General features: G+C 42.6%; 3 protein-coding genes across 3 annotated transcripts; 2 read left to right on the forward strand and 1 right to left on the reverse strand.

Moving 5' to 3' along the window:
* Positions 1-831: 831 nt before the first annotated feature.
* On the forward strand, positions 832-3288 carry LOC120111414. Its single transcript, XM_039128467.1, has 3 exons — positions 832-2118; positions 2215-2367; positions 2788-3288. Exons 1-3 carry the CDS (start codon positions 832-834, stop codon positions 3286-3288), a joined length of 1941 nt encoding a protein of 646 aa, XP_038984395.1.
* A 5039-nt stretch (positions 3289-8327) lies between these two features.
* Positions 8328-19532, forward strand: LOC103718711 (1-aminocyclopropane-1-carboxylate oxidase-like). Its single transcript, XM_039128304.1, has 4 exons — positions 8328-8534; positions 8967-9208; positions 9581-10267; positions 19396-19532. The coding sequence occupies exons 1-3, from the start codon at positions 8436-8438 to the stop codon at positions 10194-10196; spliced, it is 957 nt and encodes a 318-aa protein (XP_038984232.1). The 5' UTR covers positions 8328-8435; the 3' UTR covers positions 10197-10267; positions 19396-19532.
* Positions 13725-15145, reverse strand: LOC120111415 (cytochrome c1-1, heme protein, mitochondrial-like). The gene is made up of 5 exons (XM_039128468.1): positions 15119-15145; positions 14773-14993; positions 14164-14449; positions 14008-14079; positions 13725-13784 (listed from the first exon to the last, which is right to left on the reverse strand). The coding sequence occupies exons 1-5, from the start codon at positions 15128-15130 to the stop codon at positions 13725-13727; spliced, it is 651 nt and encodes a 216-aa protein (XP_038984396.1). The 5' UTR covers positions 15131-15145.
* Positions 19533-20012: the final 480 nt, after the last annotated feature.

The raw sequence follows: 20012 nt of genomic DNA on the forward strand, positions 1-20012 counted from the left end.
CCCATAGGGCCGGGCGCCGGGGCCGGGGCCGTGGGCCGGTGGGGGCGGCCCAGGATGGGGCCCGTGAGCTCGGCGTGGCTGACGCCGTCGGTGCGCCACGCGCCGTTGTGGCGCCGCACGCCATTGGCGCGACCAGACCCAGGGACGCACCGGGCGCTGAGATCGTGCCCGGTGCTGTGGTCGCGCGGGCCCAGGTTCCGCTGGGCTCGCGCGAGGTTGCGCGCGGCCAGCAGGCCGCGCGGTCTGCTGAGGAACCGCGGGCGGTGGGCCTTTCGGCCCAGGCTCAGGTTGTCTCCTTGGGCCAAGCTGTAGCTGGCCCAAAGGCCCAGCCAGCTTCAGGCCCGGGGAGTTGTGCCGTACTCGCAGTGCAGGGCCTGGGCGACGAATCTGCTGGGCCATTTCGGTATAGCCCTCCTTTTCGAGGAGAGCACGGTGGCCATGCCCTCCTGAGTGAGGTACAGCCATGGGATGTGCAGGGTGTTACTGGCCCGGATGGAGTCTTCCGGTTTGGCCCTCTGCCCCTGGTCGCGGGTGAGCAGGGGGAAGCTTCCTCTAGTGGGAGTGGGGCCAGGGATCACCTCGGGTCATTTCCAGAGGGGTGTCAGGCCGCGCCGCCGATACCAGTTGAGGGCACGGACCACACAACTGCTGTGCAGCGTATTAGGGCGGCAGTCATGCAGACCACATCTGACGAGCAGCGGGTGGGCCCAGGTATCGTGCTTGAGGCTGGCTCCGCGTACCAGGGGGAGGATGGGTCTGAGGCCGACAACGTGGACTGTGATCCATGAGGGTCCTAGCTTGGAATTGTAGGGGGCAGCCAAGCCGTCCTTCATGTCTTCCTTCAAACGGTTAGTGCAAGTTCACTGTCCGGAGATCTGCGTCCTTAGTGAGACCCGGCTATCTGGTGAGGGGCTTGTATGTCTGAGACGGCGCCTGGGGAGGGACTGGGAGACATATGCAGTCGATTCCCAGGGGTTGTCGGGAGGTATCCTGCTCCTGTGGAGGCGTGGGGTGGCGACCTTTGATGTCTTCCACAACTGCCCCCAACAGGTAGTTATGGTTGTATCGGCACCTGATGCTCCTCCGTGGGTTTTGTGTGGGGTGTATGCGAGCACGGATTACAGGATTAGGAGAGTCCTCTGGCAGGAGATTACCAGTCTCACTGCCCAGGGTTTTCCGACAGTTGTAGTTGGTGACTTCAATTGCATCCTAAGTTCGGGTGACAAGAGGGGAGGGGCAGCCTTCATGGATAGAGTGGACAGGAGGGAGTTTCGCGATTTTGTGTCACGTACGGGCCTGGTGGACTTAGGTTTCTCAGGACCTCAGTTTACTTGGTACAATAATCAGCTCGGCAGTGCTAGGATTTGGGAGCGTCTGGACTGGGCCTTTGCGTCCCCAGACTGGTTTCTTCTTTTTCCTACCTGCAGGGTTAGTCACTTACCTCGGATCGCCTCGGACCATTGCCCCCTGCTGATTTCCACATCATTGGGACCCAGGCATTACAGCCCCTTCCGCTTTGAGAAGGTTTGGCTATCGTACCCCCAGTCCTGGGATATTGTACGTGACGCATGGCGCCTCCCGGTGCGTGGAGATGCTATGCACCAGGTGTCGCGCAAACTAGAGTTGGCCAAGAGGTATCTCCGGCGATGGAACCGCGAGGTTGTGGGCAATATCTTCCGGAGAGTAGAGGGGGTTGAGACCGCGATCACCGAGTTGCAGTCGAAAGAAGATTTGGAAGGTACGCTTTCGATGAACGATATGGGTGACCTTCGAGGGTTCCTAGCGACTCACCATTCTCTACTACGACAGCACGAGATCTTCTGGCGACAGAAATCTCGAGTCCAGTGGGTGCGTGAGGGTGACCACAATACTAGTTTCTTCCACCGGACTACGATTATTCGGAGGCAGCGGAGCACGATCCACTCGCTGCGAGATAGGTCTGGATATCGGGTGGAAGGTGAGCCCTCCATTCGTCAGATCTTGTTGGATTTCTTCCGCACCAGATGGATGGAGGAGGAGGATTCCGAAGATAGTAACCCCCTCCCTCCTCCAAGGGTGGATGTGAGGATCGAGGATGATGAGAACGCAGCCCTGGTCCGACCGGTGTCGGCACAGGAGGTACAGGAGGCAGTCTGAGCTTTGGCTCCAGACAAGGCTCCGGGACCAGATGGGTTCTCCCCGTTCTTTTTTCGACGATATTGGCGTATTATTCAGACAGCGGTGGTAGAGGCTATTCAGTGCTTCTTCTCCCAGGCGGTGATGCCGGGGGATTGGAAGGCTACCTTCATCACGCTCATTCCGAAGCGTCAGGAGGCGGCGGAGCCCTGTCACTTCAGACCCACTAGTTTGTGTACAACCTTGTATAAGGTAGTGGCCAGAATTATGGTTCGGAGGATGAAGCCCCTTTTGCCTGGCATCATCAGTCAGGAGCAGGGGGCGTTTATAGCTGGCAGAAACATTTTCCATAATGTTCTGCTAGCCCAGGAGATGATGTGGGACCTTCAGCGAGCATCGAAGCGACGTAGCCTGATGGCTATTAAACTGGATATGGAGAGAGCTTATGACAGGATCAGATAGAGATTTCTTCAGCAGGCACTGGAGGCGTACGGATTCCATAGGCAGTGGATCGGTTGGGTTCTGGGGTGTGTCAGGGGGCCAAAGTTTTCGATTTTGGTCAATGGCACACCTTCTCCTTCCTTTGAGTCTACCATGGGGCTGCGTCAGGGATGCCCTTTATCTCCTTATTTGTTTATTCTTTGTGCTGACATTTTGTCTCATGATTTGCAGAGGGTGTGTGCCCGTAGGGAGATGGAGGCCTATGTTCCCGCCCCGGGGGCTAGTCCTCTTTCCCACTTACTTTTCGCTGACGATTGTCTTCTTTTAACCAGGGCGCGGGTTTCTGATGCACGGGTCCTTCGTAGGGTGGTAGCAGATTACTGCATGGCGTCGGGCCAGAGAGTTAACTTCCAAAAGTCAGCTGTTCACTTCAGTCCGAGTACGGAGAGCAGGGTCAGACAGGAGATTCGTGGGATTCTACAGATTCCTGAACAGGAGGAGACATTGACCTACCTGGGAGTTCCCATCACAGGCCGCAGATTACGGGTGGCAGAGTGCTCCAGCCTGGTGCAGCGGGTAGAGAGCAGGTTGGAGGGATGGAGAGCAGCTTCCCTATCTATGATGGGGAGACTGACCTTGATCAGATCAGTGTTGGGGTCCATGCCAGTTTATCTCATGGCCAACACTGTGGTTCCGAAGACGACCTTACTGAGGGTCGAGCGACTGCTGTGATGCTTCCTGTGGGGGTCACATGGCGGAGGCCGCGGGGTGCATCTGGTAGCCTGGGAGCACATTTGCCGGCCTACCAGTGAGGGCGGTCTCGGGGTGCAGTCCCTGCTGGAGCGTCGCGAGGCTTTCATTGCTCGGCATGTAGCTCAGTTCCTGCTAGAGCCACACGAGCTATGGAGTCAGGTGATGGCTGCCAGATATGGACGCGACGGCTCAGAGGTGGCATGGAGTGGGCGGCGAGTCTCCTTCATGTGGCGTGAGATTGGGAGGTATGTGCCGACGATGTCGGCAAACACCAGGTGGATAGTCGGCGATGGGCGGAGCATTGATGTGACTGCGGACCCATGGGTGGACACTGTCCCATTGAGGTGCTAGCCGACCATGATCGATGCTGCGGCTGCGGAGGGACTGCAGGTTTTTGATCTTCTGGCCCCAGGAGAGTCAGCATGGGATGACGCCAGGTTACGTCAGCTGTTCGGGGGATACCTAGCTGAGAGGATCCGGTCTCTTCCGGTGCCAGGTTGTGGGGGGCCTGATGTCAGGGTTTGGGGCACCTCATGCCGATCCAGGGTCCGACTGGGAGATCTCGCCGGTGTTATCCAGCAGGAGCATGAGCCAGAGCAGGACTACACTTGGATTTGGAGGTCAGAGCTTCACCCGAAGGCTGCACTCTTCCTATGGAAGGTGGCGTGGGACCGTCTCCCGACGAGAGCAGCGCTGAGTAGGCGAGGATGGGAGATCCCTGCGGAGTGCGGGACATGCAGTGTTGAGGAGTCGGTCGACCACGTGCTCTTCCAGTGTACGTGGGCGAGGTCGGCATGGCAGTGGGCAGGGTTCCCGCAAGAGGTCTGGCGTGGGAGGCCTCAGTTTTTACAGATGATGCAGTAGTGGTTGGTCCGCCCTCGGACATGTCAGGAGGCTATTCGAGCGATCTGCACAGCACATCAGATCTGGCTGGCAAGGAACGCTCGCACCCTCGGTGAGCGCAGGGTGTCACCGAGGTTCGTAGCGGAGCTAGCGCGCGTACAGGCATTGGAGATCAGATCTTCTTCAGATGGACCTCTGATAGCTCGGGACACCTGGGGTTCTCTTTCTGCTTCGGCAGCTTCTCAGATGGTGTTCTTCACTTGGGAACCCCCACTTCCGAGTTTCCTCAAGGTCAACTTCGATGGATCGGTTCTGGATGGAGGCGCGCGAGGTGGTGCGGGCTTTGTGATACGGGACCCGCACTCCAGAGTGGTGGCAGCAGGTGGCTGTCAGTTGTTCGGCACGTCGGTTCTCGGGGCAGAGTTACGAGCTGCCTGGGCGGGTCTTTGATATGCGAGGCAGGCTTTGCAGGCTGGCTCGATTGTTTTGGAGGGCGACTCAGCCACAGTTATCAGTTGGATTCAGAAGGGGCTGAGGGGTGAGGGCACAGACCACCCCTTGGTGCGGGACATAGGGATGATGTGTGGGGTTGGGGTGGCCGTTCAGGCTAAGCATGTATTTAGAGAAGCCAATGGGGCAGCCGATTGGGTGGCTGTCTTCGCGGCTCATCATTCAGGATACACCCTTTGGGTGGGGGAGGGGGAGCTGCCACTGGCTCTCCGTGAGTTAGTATTTTTTGACTTTATTGGGTGTATTCGTACACGTATTGTATGAAAACCCGTCTTTAGCAAAAAAAAAAGGTCACGGTATAGGCAAGGAATTCACGAGGATCGCATCTTGAGACTGTGTTCCATTATCTTCTTCTCCCAATCAGTCCGCAAGAGTTTCTTTTCCTTTCTATTATTAAATCTCTTTCTTTTCTCCATTCAGTCCGCTTCTCAAAATATTTAAATTGTTTATACAATAAGAACGACATAATTTGTCAAAAAGAATCACTTTGTGCTTCAGTTTGCTTTTTATGTGCTGAAGAATAAATCTTTAAAAAGATTTTCTTGCTTCATAGTTTGGTGGTCATTGCTCATCATAATTTTATTGAGATTTATTTATTTGTTTGTCATATTTACACTAGGATTCCATTCCTATTTGACATTATTCTAAAGGAATCCTATTTATTCTAGGAATGTCCTAGCAAGAATAGTTCTATTTTTAGTGACCTTTTGAGTTTGGTTCCAACGCTATGTAATAATATGTTACCATATAGTATAGTAACTAGTACTGGACTTAAGCTAAAATTTAGCAGCATAGTCAGAGCGTATAACCAAGTTGAGTCATGATAGCTTTAGGAAATATTCTTTTGTATGTGTGATAGGTGAGGGAATTAATATGTGCCAACTGTTGTGTCGAATTCTAGAGAGTATTATAGTTTTTTGGTTTTTTATTTTTTGAGTTTGTAATATTTTTGTGCTGGACAGAAGTCTTTTATTCTCTTTAATATTATATTCTTGTGAATATTTTTGTGTTTGGTGTTTGTTCTTGTAACCCTTGGAATTGCATGGTCCTCCTACATAGGAACCTTCAAGTTGTAGTTCAAGATTCATAGACTGATAAGTGTTATTTAGCTGAAATTTGGTTCTACTGATTCCTGAACCAGGCAGCTAAATTTTTGAAGCAGTGGGTGGCTGTAGCAGAAGCCATCTACATGAATGGAATGGTTTTCGGGATCGTTAGGGTGGAAATGAAGAAAGTGAATGCAGATTGGAACAACACTCCCTGTCTAGTGATAGTCTGCTACCATGTAGTTATGGACTTCTCACAGAAAAACACCATTAAAGTTTAGAGGAAATGGTTAACAAAACACCATGACACTTTTGATGGGTTCTCTAACAAAGCACCATGTATAATTTGAAACTCTTACTGGTCACTAGCTTCTAATATCCTATTTGAATTGTTTTCATCTATTTTTAGGAACTTTTAGCTCATTCAGACGTTGGGTTTTGACCTCTCATGATTTTTTTTTTTTTAAAAAAATATGCTGGGGATGGCACTTCTAGCTCTGAACCTTGGCCCTTCCCCAAGAGGGATGCCAACCAGGTGATCTAAGTTGTCATCTAATGTCCATGGTAGCTCCACAAAGGTACCATGCACTCTGATGACTAATTCTTTGTGTATAAATCTTGATATATCCTAATGCTCTAAACACCAATTAAGTGCAAGTAGTTATATAGTTAGTGGTTTGCTTGAACTGGAAAGCAAACAAATTGCATTATGCTATACTTTGCAGTGTCTTTTATGTTCTGAAAATATTTGCATGCCTGTAAAGTTATGTTTGGTTAGGAGGATTACCTTTCCTATTCCGATTTTTAGGAGAAATAGAAAGTTTTGCCCCAATCCCCTAAAAACCATTATAATATTTATAAAGACAAGCACGAATATCATCAATCTTTTTCTTGCACCCCTGCACATCAAATGCCCTTTCCACTCGGGTAATAGGATGACTTAGAGGCGGTTGGGATCAAGCAAAGCTTCTGGGTGCCGTATGGGTACTTGAAGAAATTCCAACCCAATGAAACATGGCTGTGTTGACTAAGAGAAGAGTATTAAATAATCCAAACAAGTTGAGAAGCTAATGAGGCAAATGTTCATAGATGAAAATTATTATATTGATGACTTAATTTATAGTTCATTCAAAGTTATCCTCTCTCCATGAAGCCTCTGGCTATGTTCTCAATCCCCGGCGGCGATCCAGGGATTCTATTCCTTTTTGGACTAAAACTCTCGTTAAAAATTAAAGAGCAGGTCACATTCCATGTGAATAAAGTCAAAAGGGATGGGAACATTTAGAAGTGGAGATGAAGAGACCAACTGATGCGGGAGAAGTCAACTATAAGGGCGGGACGTCGGCCGGATAGCTGCCTAATTAGGTCTCTACAAAACTCTAGAGATTTGAAGCCTCTAATAATTGACTCGAGTAAGTGTTTTGTACAACATAAATACCATTAGGTTAGTAGATTGTCCTCTGCAAACAAATCTTTGCCATCTAATGACATCAAACAATCCGCCTCCTTTGTCCTAGACCTAAAGAGTATGTTTTAAAGTTGGTCATGTGTCCTTGAAGTTAGTCCTCAGCAAACCTATATTTTGGACCCAACATTAGACATGAAATATACTAAACAAGAGTTAATATTAGTAACCAAATTTAGTTCAAAGAATAGAATCATTGAATTTGATTATTTTTCTCATAGATATATTGGGCATACAGATAGTTTTACACTACGAAACAGGAGATAACTCTTCTTGCAAGCACCTAAACCTCCTTATCTCTCCTAAAGATGGTATTCTATGATAGGTCTTTGGTACAAACATCAAGAGATTTCAGTATCGGATTCAATTGTAACTTCCACATCAGGAGATAACTTAGCGACACTTATAAGCGTTGGCAATTGCGGATGCTTAAAAACATCGATAATTACTGACGCTTTCACAAAACGTCGGCAAGTAAAATTTTGACGTTTACATTGTCGATACTTTTGTGATGCATTAGAAAGCGTTGGCAATAAAAATACTAATGCTTATAAGCGTTGGTTTATGCATTAAAAAACATCAAAAATTATCATTGTTTTTGTGATTATTATTTCGAAATATATAATTGCTTGCATAGAGGTTCGCGCCAGAGCTGAAATGTTTACACATCATTTTGCGTGTTATCTTGGACCCGACCTAACACATTTGAATGGCCAGTCACCACCTACTTCGAGTGGTTCAAAAAGGTGGGACATTCTTCAAACTTTCAATCCTATTTGAACTCTTGGTTAATGTAGGTCCAAGCCTCGAGCCGTGACTAATTTGCATTAGTTAGAAGTCACATCAGGCCTGGACCTAACCAGTTTAGAGGGGTCCCTTAATTTTGATTGTGTTGCCTTTAATCTCTTGCCCAGGGTCCTTTACTAATCTCTGACAAGTCACAAGAACATCTGTGAGAAGGTATTTTCTTCTTATCATGAACACAATGGATATATATAAAAGCTAATAAGAAATGCTTAAGGTGTGGGCATCCACGGCTAGGTTGACTTTTGATTTCTTTTGTTTGGCAATGCCGTCCCAAATGTTGCTTTATTTTTCTTATTACTCATAACCATGTCGAAATGAAATAGGAGTTGACACCCAGGTTGGTGAATTATAAATAGCACACTGTAGGCTCAATTCTAGTCATCTCTGTGAAGGAGGAGGAGCTTCCATAACTTGCCATTTATTTCTGATACTTTCGCTGCCCTCGTAAGTGCACCATGATTCCGGTCATTGATTTCTCAAAGTTGGATGGTGAGGAGAGGGCCACTACTTTGGCTCAAATTGCTAATGGATGCGAAGAGTGGGGATTCTTTCAGGTCAGTAAGCTATTTTTCAATACCTTTCGGATAACTGTTTCGGTAATCCATATGCACCAATTCACTTTCATCCTATTTCGATTCTACTGTAAAATATAAATTTTTGGGTGTGGTTTCCCTCCCCTTCGTTCAAAAAAAAAAGAGAAAAGAAATCTACTGTGAAACAAAATAGTTGTTAAGATTTTTTTGATTAGATCAGAATATGTGAGTTGCTGAGAAGAAAACAAGAGACGCAGAATCTTCTTGATCAATCCAACTTCCTTTAATGTACTCATTTATAATCCTATCCTGCCGGGCTTTGTTACCACATGATGCAGTGAACTTGATATCTTTTTTTCCAAAGAGGCTTATGATGTTAGACTGCTAATGGTTCCTGTGAAATAAAGTGATCATGCTCAAATAATTCATTAACCAATGTTTTTCTTCTTGCAGTTGATAAACCATGGAATTCCAGTGGAGCTTCTCGAACAGGTGAAGAAGGTGTGCTCTGAGTGCTTCAAACTTGAAAGAGAGGAAGGATTCAAGGGCTCCAATCCTGTTCATTTGTTGAATGAATCAGTGGAACTTGAAAATGGTCCTGGAGGCATGTCCCAGCGTCTGGATAATGCGGATTGGGAGGATGTATTTGTTCTCCAAGATGATAACAAATGGCCATCCCAGCCCCCAGAGTTCAAGTAGGCCTCTCAACTAGCTAGTCTAAACTGATGATGTAATCATAGAACAGGATAAAATGATATGAGAACATGCAAACTTATGATCCTAAGAGCTGCCATTTTATAAGCCCATCTTCCAAGGATGGAACAAACTCAATAGCTAAAGTGTAAATCAAATGTTTTTTCGAAATTTTATATACTAATAGTGCAACTTAATAAGCTTGAAACTTTGGTCCTAAAGATTAGGAAAGTGAGAAATGAAGCTATATTTGTAAATTAAAAAATCTCTGAAGAGTTGCATCGACAAATGAAAAACCTTTTACATATTTGTGTGCGTCGATTTTAGTGACCTCACTTTGTGTATCTTACACCAATTTCTTTGCCATACTCCAGAGAGACCATGAAGGAATACAGGGCCGAGCTGAAGAAGCTGGCTGAGAAGGTAATGGAGGTCATGGATGAGAACCTCGGTCTGGAGAAAGGCTACATTAGGAGGGCATTCTGTGGCAGTGAAAATGGACAACCATTCTTTGGCACCAAAGTTAGCCACTATCCACCATGCCCACGCCCCGATTTAGTTCATGGCCTTCGTGCCCACACTGATGCAGGCGGCGTTATCCTCCTCTTCCAGGATGACCAAGTCGGAGGCCTTCAAATCCTGAAAGATGGCCAGTGGATTGACGTCCAACCATTAGCCAATGCCATTGTGATCAACACCGGCGACCAGATAGAGGCGATGAGCAACGGGCTGTATAAAAGCGCATGGCATCGTGTTCTTGCTACCCGAAATGGTAACAGAAGGTCCATTGCATCCTTCTACAACCCATCTCTTAGTGCCATCATTGCCCCCGCAAAGAAGTTGCTCGAAGGCCAAACAACGAAAGAAGAAGAAGATCAAGATGGCGCTGCTAGATATCCTGAGTTCATGTTTGGTGATTACATGACAGTGTATACAAAGCAGAAGTTCTTACCTAAGGAGCCAAGGTTTCAAGCTGTGAGAGCTATGTGATGGAAGAGAGAAAGATGGTGAAGATGGTGCGTGTTTTAGTTTCCTTTGTATATTAGACGTTGTTTAAGAACATCCTGTTGTTTGTGTGTATTGTGAATTTGTAAAATAAATTGAATAATAAATATATGAATAAATAAATCTGACCTCAAATGAAGATTCAACTATGTTAGATCAAGGCTAGTGTTTGACACTATGTCCTTAAGACAGATTTCGCCCTCCACACAGGTGCTTTGGATCTCGTGAGCGTCTGCCTCCCAGGATACAATGATCTTCACAAACAAAAGGAGCACACCAATTTGTTTGTACGGCGAACCAAAAACTGAGTTTTTGTACTCTCTTTGAATGAACTCACTTATGCTCTCTAAGAACTCTAGAATGAGAGAACTAGATGAATTGGAAAAATTCCATGTGTAGAATGGTTGGAGGAAGGCTCTATTTATAGAGTTCATGGTGACTTTTCAGAATAGACACCAAGTGAAGAGACATGTCTTTTCTATTCAAATGAATAGACACATCCCTATGAATAGTTATGTCTTTCATGCTAATAGTCATGTCTTTTAAATGAAAAGATGCATCCATACAAAGATGCAATGAAAAGATGCATCCATACAAAGATGCAATGAAAAGATGCAACTCTTTTGAAGAGACATACCTCTTCTAAGAAGCACCCTTTCAAGTGGGTCATTTTGCAGCCTATTTTCTCATTCACCTATTATAGTCTAACAATCCCCCACATGAATAGAAAATTGGCTGAATGCATGTAAATGTTAATGCAGACACTTAAGAGAGTACATTGCGAAAAGATTCTGCATCGAGATAGGTAGTTTTTGACCTTGAACCTTCTCTAGTGAAAGGCTATCGGATTTACTGGCTAAATAGTGAACAAGATGTCTTGAACCATTCAGCTGATTAAGTAAATCGAATCAAATAGACTTCACACAGTCTCTTTTCTAACACAGTTAGTTCTCATGATTGTGTTCATTTTGGCCCCGAACAACTCCTGGTATTCATGAGTGCTCTAGAGAATTCAGCCTTATAAAAAATTCTCATGGAAGCGGCCCCTTCACACTCATATAGGTGACTCTTATTAGGAATATCCTGCTATATCCCACTTAGATTTTCAAGATATAAGAGTTCATTAAAAGCGAAGCTTACCCTTAATTATAAACGCTGCAGGCAACACTAGTTAATCTTAGGAATAGGTTGGAGATTTTGTCTCCCTAGTGCTTATGTTAAGCCACACATAATTCGGTTGTCCCTTTGAACATAGATCTTGGGATCTCCAGTCAACTAGGTTGGGTTGCCATTATGATGACTCTTTAATTATAGGCTTTAATCCCATTCCCCTCGATGTGCAATTTACTTGCTCTCTAGTTAAACCTTTAGTAAGCGGATCCGCAAGATTCTCTTTAGACTTTATATAGTCTATCGATATAATTCCATTTGAGAGCAATTGCCTTATGGTATTATGTCTTCGACGGATATGTCGAGATTTACCATTATACATATTACTCTGTGCCCTTCCTATTGCTGATTGGCTATCACAATGTATACATATTGCTGGCACAGGTTTTGGCCATATTGGAATATCCTCTAGAAAATGTCGAAGCCACTCTGCTTCTTCTCCTGCTCTAAAGCAATAAATTCAGATTCCATTGTGGATCTTGCAATACATGTTTGCTTAGAAGATTTCCAAGACACGGCACCACCACCAGGTGTAAATACATAACCACTTGTGGATTTTGTATCTTTGGTATCAGATATCCAGTTTGCATCGCTGTATCCCTCAAGTACAGCTGGATATCTTGTATAGTGCAAACCAAAGTTTAGAGTGTATCTCAAATATCTAAGCACTCTAATAATTGCCTTCCAATGATCAACTCCAGGATTACTCGTATATCTACTCAATTTGCTAACTGAGTATGCTATATCGGGTCTAGTGCAATTCATGACATACATTAGACTACCAATTATACGAGAGTATTCCACTTGAGAAATGCACTCTCCAGTATTTTTGGCTAAATGAAGATTTATGTCAACAGGTGTTCTAGCTACATTGTTATCTTCTTTGTTGAACTTTTCAAGTATTTTCTCAATGTAGTGAGATTGAGATAATATAAGTCCATCAGATGTTTTAGAAATCTTAATTCCTAATATAACATCTGCAACACCTAAATCCTTCATGTCAAATTTATTGGATAGCATTCTCTTGGTAGTTTTAATGATTTCATTATTACTACCCAGAATGATCATATCATCCACATAGAGGCAAACAATGACATAGACTTGGCTATTATTTTTGACATAAACACATTTATCACATTCATTGATTTTAAATCCATTTGTGATCATGTGTTTGTCAAATTTTTCATGCCATTGCTTAGGTGCTTGTTTTAATCCATACAGGGATTTAACAAGTTTGCACACTTTCTTTTCTTGTCCTGGAACAATGGTACCTTCAGGTTGTTCCATATAAATCTCCTCATTTAAATCACCATTTAGGAAAGCTATTTTAACATCCATTTGATGTATTTCAAGGTTATACAATGCTGCAATAGCAATTAGCATACGAATGGATGTTATTCTCGTAACAGGCGAGTAGGTATCGAAATAATCAATACCTTCCTTTTGCTTGTAACCCTTTGCCACAAGTCTAGCCTTGTATTTATCAATTGATCCATCAGCTTTCATTTTTCTCTTGAAAATCCATTTACTACCCAAAGGTTTACTTCCAGGTGGAAGATCTACCAATTCCCAGGTGTGATTTTGCATAATGGATTCAATTTCACTATTAACAGCTTCTTTCCAAAAAGGTGCTTCAGGAGTGGACATTGCTTCTTTGAAGCTTTGAGGCTCATTTTCTAATAAATATGTTAGAAAATCGGGACCAAATGACTTTGCAGTCTTTGCCCTCTTACTGCGTCTAATTTCATTGCCTCTTTCTTTTTCAATGGACTCATGATCCATATCACTAGTTGCAACATCATAAGTTCTTTTATGAGAACTTGCACTACAGGAGAACTTACCTTTTCTGATGCTTTTTAGGGCCTTTAGCGACGCTTATAAGCGTCGGCTAAAGCTTCCGCGACGCAAACCAAAGCGCCGCAGAAGCGTCGGCGATACCGGAGTGGAAAAACTTTTTGCCGACGCTACATTAAAGCATCGGCAAAAACTGGGATTTGCCGACGCTTTTTTCCGACGCTATAAAGCGTCGGCAAATAGTGTTTACCGACGCTATAAAGCGTCGGAAAAAACCGTCGTGGCACGCGGGTTACGCCTAGGCCGACGGTTTTTACCGACGCTTTAAAGCGTCGGGAAATGTAATTATTTTAAAAAAAAATTAAAAATATCAAACTCTATAAATTTACATAAATCATAAAACACACATTATACAATATGAACCAAACATTCAAATTACATTGATATTGACGAACATTTAGATCATTCGAAATATAAATTTACATAAAAAGTTATGAATTACAATGTACTTTTACATATCAAACTCCATAAAAAACAATCTACAAAGTATCAGGGACGGGATTCAGCTCCATCATCATCATCTATGTGAGCATTTGAAGTATCAGGAATCTACAAAAAAAAAAGAAAAGAGAAACCTTAGATATTTGTAAAAATGGGATACATTAACTTATACATCATAATTGATAATATGTAAATTTTTATTCAGCCATAGCTCCATTTAATTTATCAGATATGCCGAAAATTATCATCCAAACAAAGTGAGACAAGAACTGTGATGGACATGGAAAAAAATGTCGCAATAAATACTTAAAGAACAGAGAAAAAACATTACCAAAACACCTGCAGAAGGATCACGATATCCTGTGAGTAGGGCAAAAACATAGTTTTGGCCATTGTGTCGTGCCTGGAAGAATATGCAGGAGAACATTAGTAAAAGAACCAGACAGACATTGATGCAAATCTGAGTCCAAATTTTTAGTGATACTACCTTGGTGATAATGCTTAAGTCTGGAGGATATGCTCCTCCATTGGCAAATCTTGCTGCTTGTTCATTTGGATATGGCTGAGGGAAACGATCGCTTAATTTACCTTTACCAGGACATGTGAACATTTCACCTTCACCATTTGGCCCATCAACCACCTCAACCTCAGCTGCCATAGCCTTTGTCTCCTCTTCAGTGTATGCTACACCAACAAGATCTCGATATGAAATCAGAGACATTGAATGGCAAGAAGCACAAACTTGTTGGTAAACTTGGTGACCGCGCCGAATTCTGTTCAAGTTCATTATAATTAGTATTTCAATCATTGTACATCCACATTAAAACTAGTATACAGCTTTGCTTATTTCGTTGTGCAGATGAACAAAATGTTAGTTAATCTAAAACGGACAACCTTTTTTTGCAGCCAAGCTACTAAGCTACTCAGGTTAGCCATTAAATGATAACAAGAGATCTCTTCAAAGTTGATGCAGCAGATCTCAAAGCATAAATTCATTCAAATTCATGTAATATATAATTAAATCAGTATAGCGAATATAAGAATCTTATAGAAATGAGAAAAAAATTAGTAAATATAGAGATGGTACTCCACTTACGATGCGTGGTCATAGGAACTAAGAATGCCTTTGTGAGGCCAAGGATAGATTGGACATGGTAGGCCATGCTCAGCTTCATCAGCAGATGCCAAAGTAGCCAGGCTCAATATACCAGAAACACCTGCTCGAAGGAATGCCAATGCTCTTAGTGATTTCACATCAGCAGATCCAACACTTTCTTGATCTTGCTTACACACATAAGATGGAAGCAAAAACAGGGCCTGCATGTAAATGATAGATAGTTAAATGCACAAAGAATGGAAACAATAAAATTAATGCAACTTGACTAGAAACCACCACCAAAACTAGAAAATGGAACTCCCTTCAACCAGAGGAATATAATAACTGGAAAGGCCATCAGTAATTTTTGTTCTTCGCCTACTGCTCAGAGAACAAGTTTCATCTATTTGCGTAATGAAGATTAAGTACCTGGGTGGAGGAAGATCTCTCTTATGGCTGTGCTGGGAACTCCCTCATCTTCTTGCTCCAGGCGAATCTTTTTCAAAGCTATCATCTCATTAGTCGAACGGTCTCGAGCCTTGTACACCACTCCGTAGGTCCCTTCCCCAATCTTCTCCACCTTCTCGTACTGCGACCAAAATCCTCACATTATCACTCAAAACATCACATTCTACTACCAGAAGAAGGGAAAGCACATTGCTTCTAACCTGGTCCATTAGATCCCAACCAAACTCTACTGGGGCACGAACACAAGAAATCCAAAACCTAGCATTCCATAAAGGAGAATAAATGAAGAATGTGAGTTGAGAGCAAACTCAACCAGACAAGAAACAAATCTAGACCGCGCATGCCACATTCATCAAAAACCATATCGATCAAGATCATAGAAATCGATGGCATTTAACCAGAAACCAATTCCGATCGGCGAAGACAAAGCATTCGGAACAAAGCCCTAAAGTCCGATCAAATCCATCAACAATCATGTAATCCAGCGAATCACTTTCCATAAGCATTCGTATAGAAGGGGAAAATCAGAAACAACAAAAAAGGAACAAGATCGGAAACGAGGTGTAGAGAGCTAAGTACCGAGCTACGACGGAGGATCGGATCCCCGAGACAGCGGAGGAGCTGTCGGAATCGAACGGAGTCGGGCGTCGAAACCGAGGAGACGAGGGTTACTCTACTTTGTGGGCTTCAAAAGAAAAGAGAGTATGGGGACTGGGAAGAGAGCACGCGCGAGAGAGACACGGAGCTGCCTGAATGCCTCTCCGCCCCTCTCCCTCCCTATCTCTCTACCCTTTTTCTTCTCCTCCCTGCGTAGCTGGTGGATGGCTCTTCCTGCAGCCATTTTAGTCAACTCCTCAAAGAGATTTGGTTTTCAACGACGCGAATAAGCGTCGTCTTCTCCCAACTCTACAACGACGCTGATAAGCGTCGTAATTAGCCGACGCTCGTAAAAAGCGTCGGCTATTTTCGGCCATAGTTGGAAAATTGCCGACGCTTCCAAGTGTCGGCAAAAAAGCATCGTTAAAACCCATATTTCCTGTAGTGTTGTATCACTTGTATTTTTGCATGGAAAAATATTCTCAAAAAATGATGCATTTCTAGATTCAATAATTGTATTGACATGTATTTCAGAAATATTAGATTTATGCACAAGAAATCTATAAGCACTACTATTATTTGCATATCCAATAAATATGCAATCAATGGTTTTAGGTCCTATTTTGCTCTTTTTGGGAGTAGGAACCAATACCTTAGCCAAACACCCCCACACTTTTAAATATTTGTAGGAAGGTCTTCTACCTTTTCATGCTTCATAAGGGATTTTGTTTGTTTTCTTATGGGGTAACTTATTGAGTATGTAATTTGCAGAAAGTAAAGCTCCCCCCCACAAATTCTGAGGTAATCCTGAACTTATCAACATAGCATTCATCATCTCTTTTAGAGTTCTATTCTTTCTTTCAGCAACACCGTTTTGCTGAGGTGAATAAGGTGCAGTAGTTTGGTGAATAATGCCATGTTCTTGACAGAACTTATTAAGCGGTGCATCATATTCACCACCTCTATCACTTCTAATTGCCTTAATTCTTTTGCTAAGTTGATTTTCAACTTCATCCTTGTATTGGACAAACATATCTAATGCCTCATCTTTGCTTCTAAGTAAATACACATAGCAGTACCTTATGCAATCATCAATAAAAGTAATAAAATACTTTTTTCCTCCTCTAGTTTGAACATTTTTCAAATCACATATGTCAGTATGTATCAATTCTAAAGGTTCAGTACTTCTTTCAATTGAATGAAAAGAGGATCTTGTTAGTTTTGATTCTATACAAGTCTCACATTTATTACTAGTATCAATATCAAATTTAGGCAATAAATCTAAACTTATCAATCTACGCATAGTATCAAAGTTAACATGTCCTAATCTACCATGCCACACATTTGAGGACTCAATAATATAAGCAGAAGATAAATTCTTATTATTAATAGATGGTACAATAGTCATTACATTTATCTTAAAGAGCCCTTCGCTCACGTACCCTTTGCCTAAATAAATTCCACCTTTAGTGAGTACAAATTTGTCAGACTCAAAAACCAACTTAAAGCCATTTTTGCTCAACAATGACCCAGACACGAGGTTCTTTCTAATATCAGGCACGTGCAGCACTTCGTTTAGAGTAAGTTCTTTTCCCGAAGTCATCTTCAATATAACCTTGCCCTTGCCTTCAACTTTTGAAGTGGCAGAATTACCCATGAATAGTTTTTCACCACTAACTGTTTCATAGAAGGTGAACATGTTCTTATCAGAACATATGTGTCGAGTAGCCCCAGTGTCTACCCACCATGTCTTGGTATTGGAAACCAAATTTGCTTCAGATATGACAGCAGAAAAATTTAATTCTGCAACATTCGAAGCTAGCTTATCCACCTCGATTATATTAGCTTGTGGAGATTTTTTCTTGAAATTCTCGTGTGCCTTTCGGTAGCGACAATCCTTAGCACGATGGCCGGGTTTGTTGCACACATAGCAATTTCCCTTGAATCTCTTTCCGTTGCCACTCTTGGTATTTTGTTGATCATTATTCTTTCTTTTTCTTTTGTTGGTCTTTTGTCCCTCTTCCACCACATGAGCCTTGGACTCCATGAAATGGTTTCCAACCTTTTTCTCAGAATTTCGATTGTCTTCTTCAATTCTCAATCTAACAATCAAGTCTTCAAGTTTCATCTCCTTGCGCTTATGCTTGAGATAATTTTTGAAATCCTTCCAAAGTGGTGGTAATTTTTCAATAATTGCAGCCACTTGAAAAGACTCACTTAGTATCATCTCTTCAGCATGAATGTCATGGATGATCACTTGGAGATCTTGAACTTGACTTATGACATCCTTGGAGTCGACCATTTTGTAGTCTAAGAATTTGCCCACAACGAACTTCTTTGTTCCAGCATCTTCCGTTTTGTACTTCTTGTCCAAGGATTCCCATAGTTCCTTTGCCGACTTAAGAGGACTATACACATTAGATAATGTGTTGTCCAATCCATTGAGAATGTAGTTTTTGCATAGAAAGTCAGAATGCTTCCATGCTTCTACAGCAGCCATAGTTTGAGCATTTTCTTCACCCTCGGCAAGAATAGGAGCCTCTTCACGAAGAACCTTCACAAGATTCAACGTAATGGGATAGAACAACATTTTTTGTTGCCATCTCTTGAAATCGTTCCCATTGAACTTTTCCGGCTTCTCTCCATGGCTCACATGTGAGGCAATGGAAATGGCGGTAGGCACCACATTGCTTGAACTTAAAGCCATCTCTAATTACTAAATAAATGAATAATCTCAAATTAGAATGAGTAATATCAAAATTTAGTTTGTCAAGTTAATGCAAACCAACAATGAACAAATTTTGCAAACAGAATTATAAAGTGTATATATAAAACTATTTGTAAATAATTAAATAAATACAAAATCACAATATACACAATATAAAAAGTGGAAATCTGTCTTAAGATTGTTGTTTGTGTGTATTGTGAATTTGTAAAATAAATTGAATAATAAATATATGAATAAATAAATCTGACCTCAAATGAAGATTCAACTATGTTAGATCCAGGCTAGTGTTTGACACTATGTCCTTAAGACAGATTTCGCCCTCCACACAGGTGCTTTGGATCTCGTGAGCATCTGCCTCCCAGGATACAATGATCTTCACAAACAAAAGGAGCACACCAATTTGTTTGTACGGCGAACCAAAAACTGAGTTTTTGTACTCTCTTTGAATGAACTCACTTATGCTCTCTAAGAACTCTAGAATGAGAGAACTAGATGAATTGGAAAAATTCCATGTGTAGAATGGTTGGAGGAAGGCTCTATTTATAGAGTTCATGGTGACTTTTCAGAATAGACACCAAGTGAAGAGACATGTCTTTTCTATTCAAATGAATAGACACATCCCTATGAATAATTATGTCTTTCATGCTAATAGTCATGTCTTTTAAATGAAAAGATGCATCCATACAAAGATGCAATGAAAAGATGCATCCATACAAAGATGCAATGAAAAGATGCAACTCTTTTGAAGAGACATACCTCTTCTAAGAAGCACCCTTTCAAGTGGGTCATTTTGCAGCTTATTTTCTCATTCACCTATTATAGTCTAACACATCCTTTGTGTACTAGTCATAATGACAGTAGCATGAAATATGTTGTTGTAGCCTCCCACCATAGGGAGTGCATGGAAGAATTCGTACTGATAGTTCAGTTATTGTTAAGAAGTATACTCTTCTTGTACTAAAAAAAAGATGTTGGCTATTGTTCGATTACAATACTCTAAGCTAAATTGTGGTGGTAGTGAAGCTTTTGTAGCAAACGATTTGGAAAGTAATTGTCAGAAGCATATTGCTCTTGCATCAGAATGGGTAAAAAGTACACTGCGAACTAACATTGATCCTAATAGTCACACTCTTGTGCTTGACAACCAAAAGTTCTAGGTTCCACTCTTGGATAATTCATTTCCAAAAATCTGGATCCAAATAATTACAATGGTTCATTGGCTAATGCTTGGTTATCATACTCTTAAGCAATGATTGTGGTGGTAGTGAAGCTTTTTATAAACTTTCTTCTCTCTTTTGCATGCTGTATCTTTTCCTCTTTACTAGTAGTGGAAAGAAGTATAAGAGTTGAGTTTGGAAGCATGGAGATGCCATAATGAAGGAAGAAAAGGAAGAGGTATCTGAGAGCTCATAAGACTGAGAAGCCGAAGAGATAAGAGGAGAAATTG

Source organism: Phoenix dactylifera, chromosome 7 (assembly GCF_009389715.1).
Source record: "Phoenix dactylifera cultivar Barhee BC4 chromosome 7, palm_55x_up_171113_PBpolish2nd_filt_p, whole genome shotgun sequence".
In the NCBI taxonomy this organism is placed as follows: Eukaryota; Viridiplantae; Streptophyta; class Magnoliopsida; order Arecales; family Arecaceae; genus Phoenix; species Phoenix dactylifera.

Bases quoted from the DNA above. Each gene is read 5' to 3' on its own strand.
- LOC120111414 (XM_039128467.1), top strand. From the start codon at position 832: ATGTCTTCCTTCAAACGGTTAGTGCAAGTTCACTGTCCGGAGATCTGC. The intron at 2,119-2,214 runs GTACAGGAGGCA...CGTATTATTCAG, and splicing joins GACCGGTGTCGGCACAGGAG to ACAGCGGTGGTAGAGGCTAT. The intron at 2,368-2,787 runs GTAGTGGCCAGA...CATGATTTGCAG, and splicing joins TGTGTACAACCTTGTATAAG to AGGGTGTGTGCCCGTAGGGA.
- LOC103718711 (XM_039128304.1), top strand. From the start codon at position 8,436: ATGATTCCGGTCATTGATTTCTCAAAGTTGGATGGTGAGGAGAGGGCC. The intron at 8,535-8,966 runs GTCAGTAAGCTA...TTCTTCTTGCAG, and splicing joins AAGAGTGGGGATTCTTTCAG to TTGATAAACCATGGAATTCC. The intron at 9,209-9,580 runs GTAGGCCTCTCA...GCCATACTCCAG, and splicing joins TCCCAGCCCCCAGAGTTCAA to AGAGACCATGAAGGAATACA.
- LOC120111415 (XM_039128468.1), bottom strand. The intron at 14,450-14,772 runs GTAAGTGGAGTA...GAACTTGAACAG, and splicing joins AGTTCCTATGACCACGCATC to AATTCGGCGCGGTCACCAAG. The intron at 14,080-14,163 runs GTAGTATCACTA...ATATTCTTCCAG, and splicing joins ACTTAAGCATTATCACCAAG to GCACGACACAATGGCCAAAA.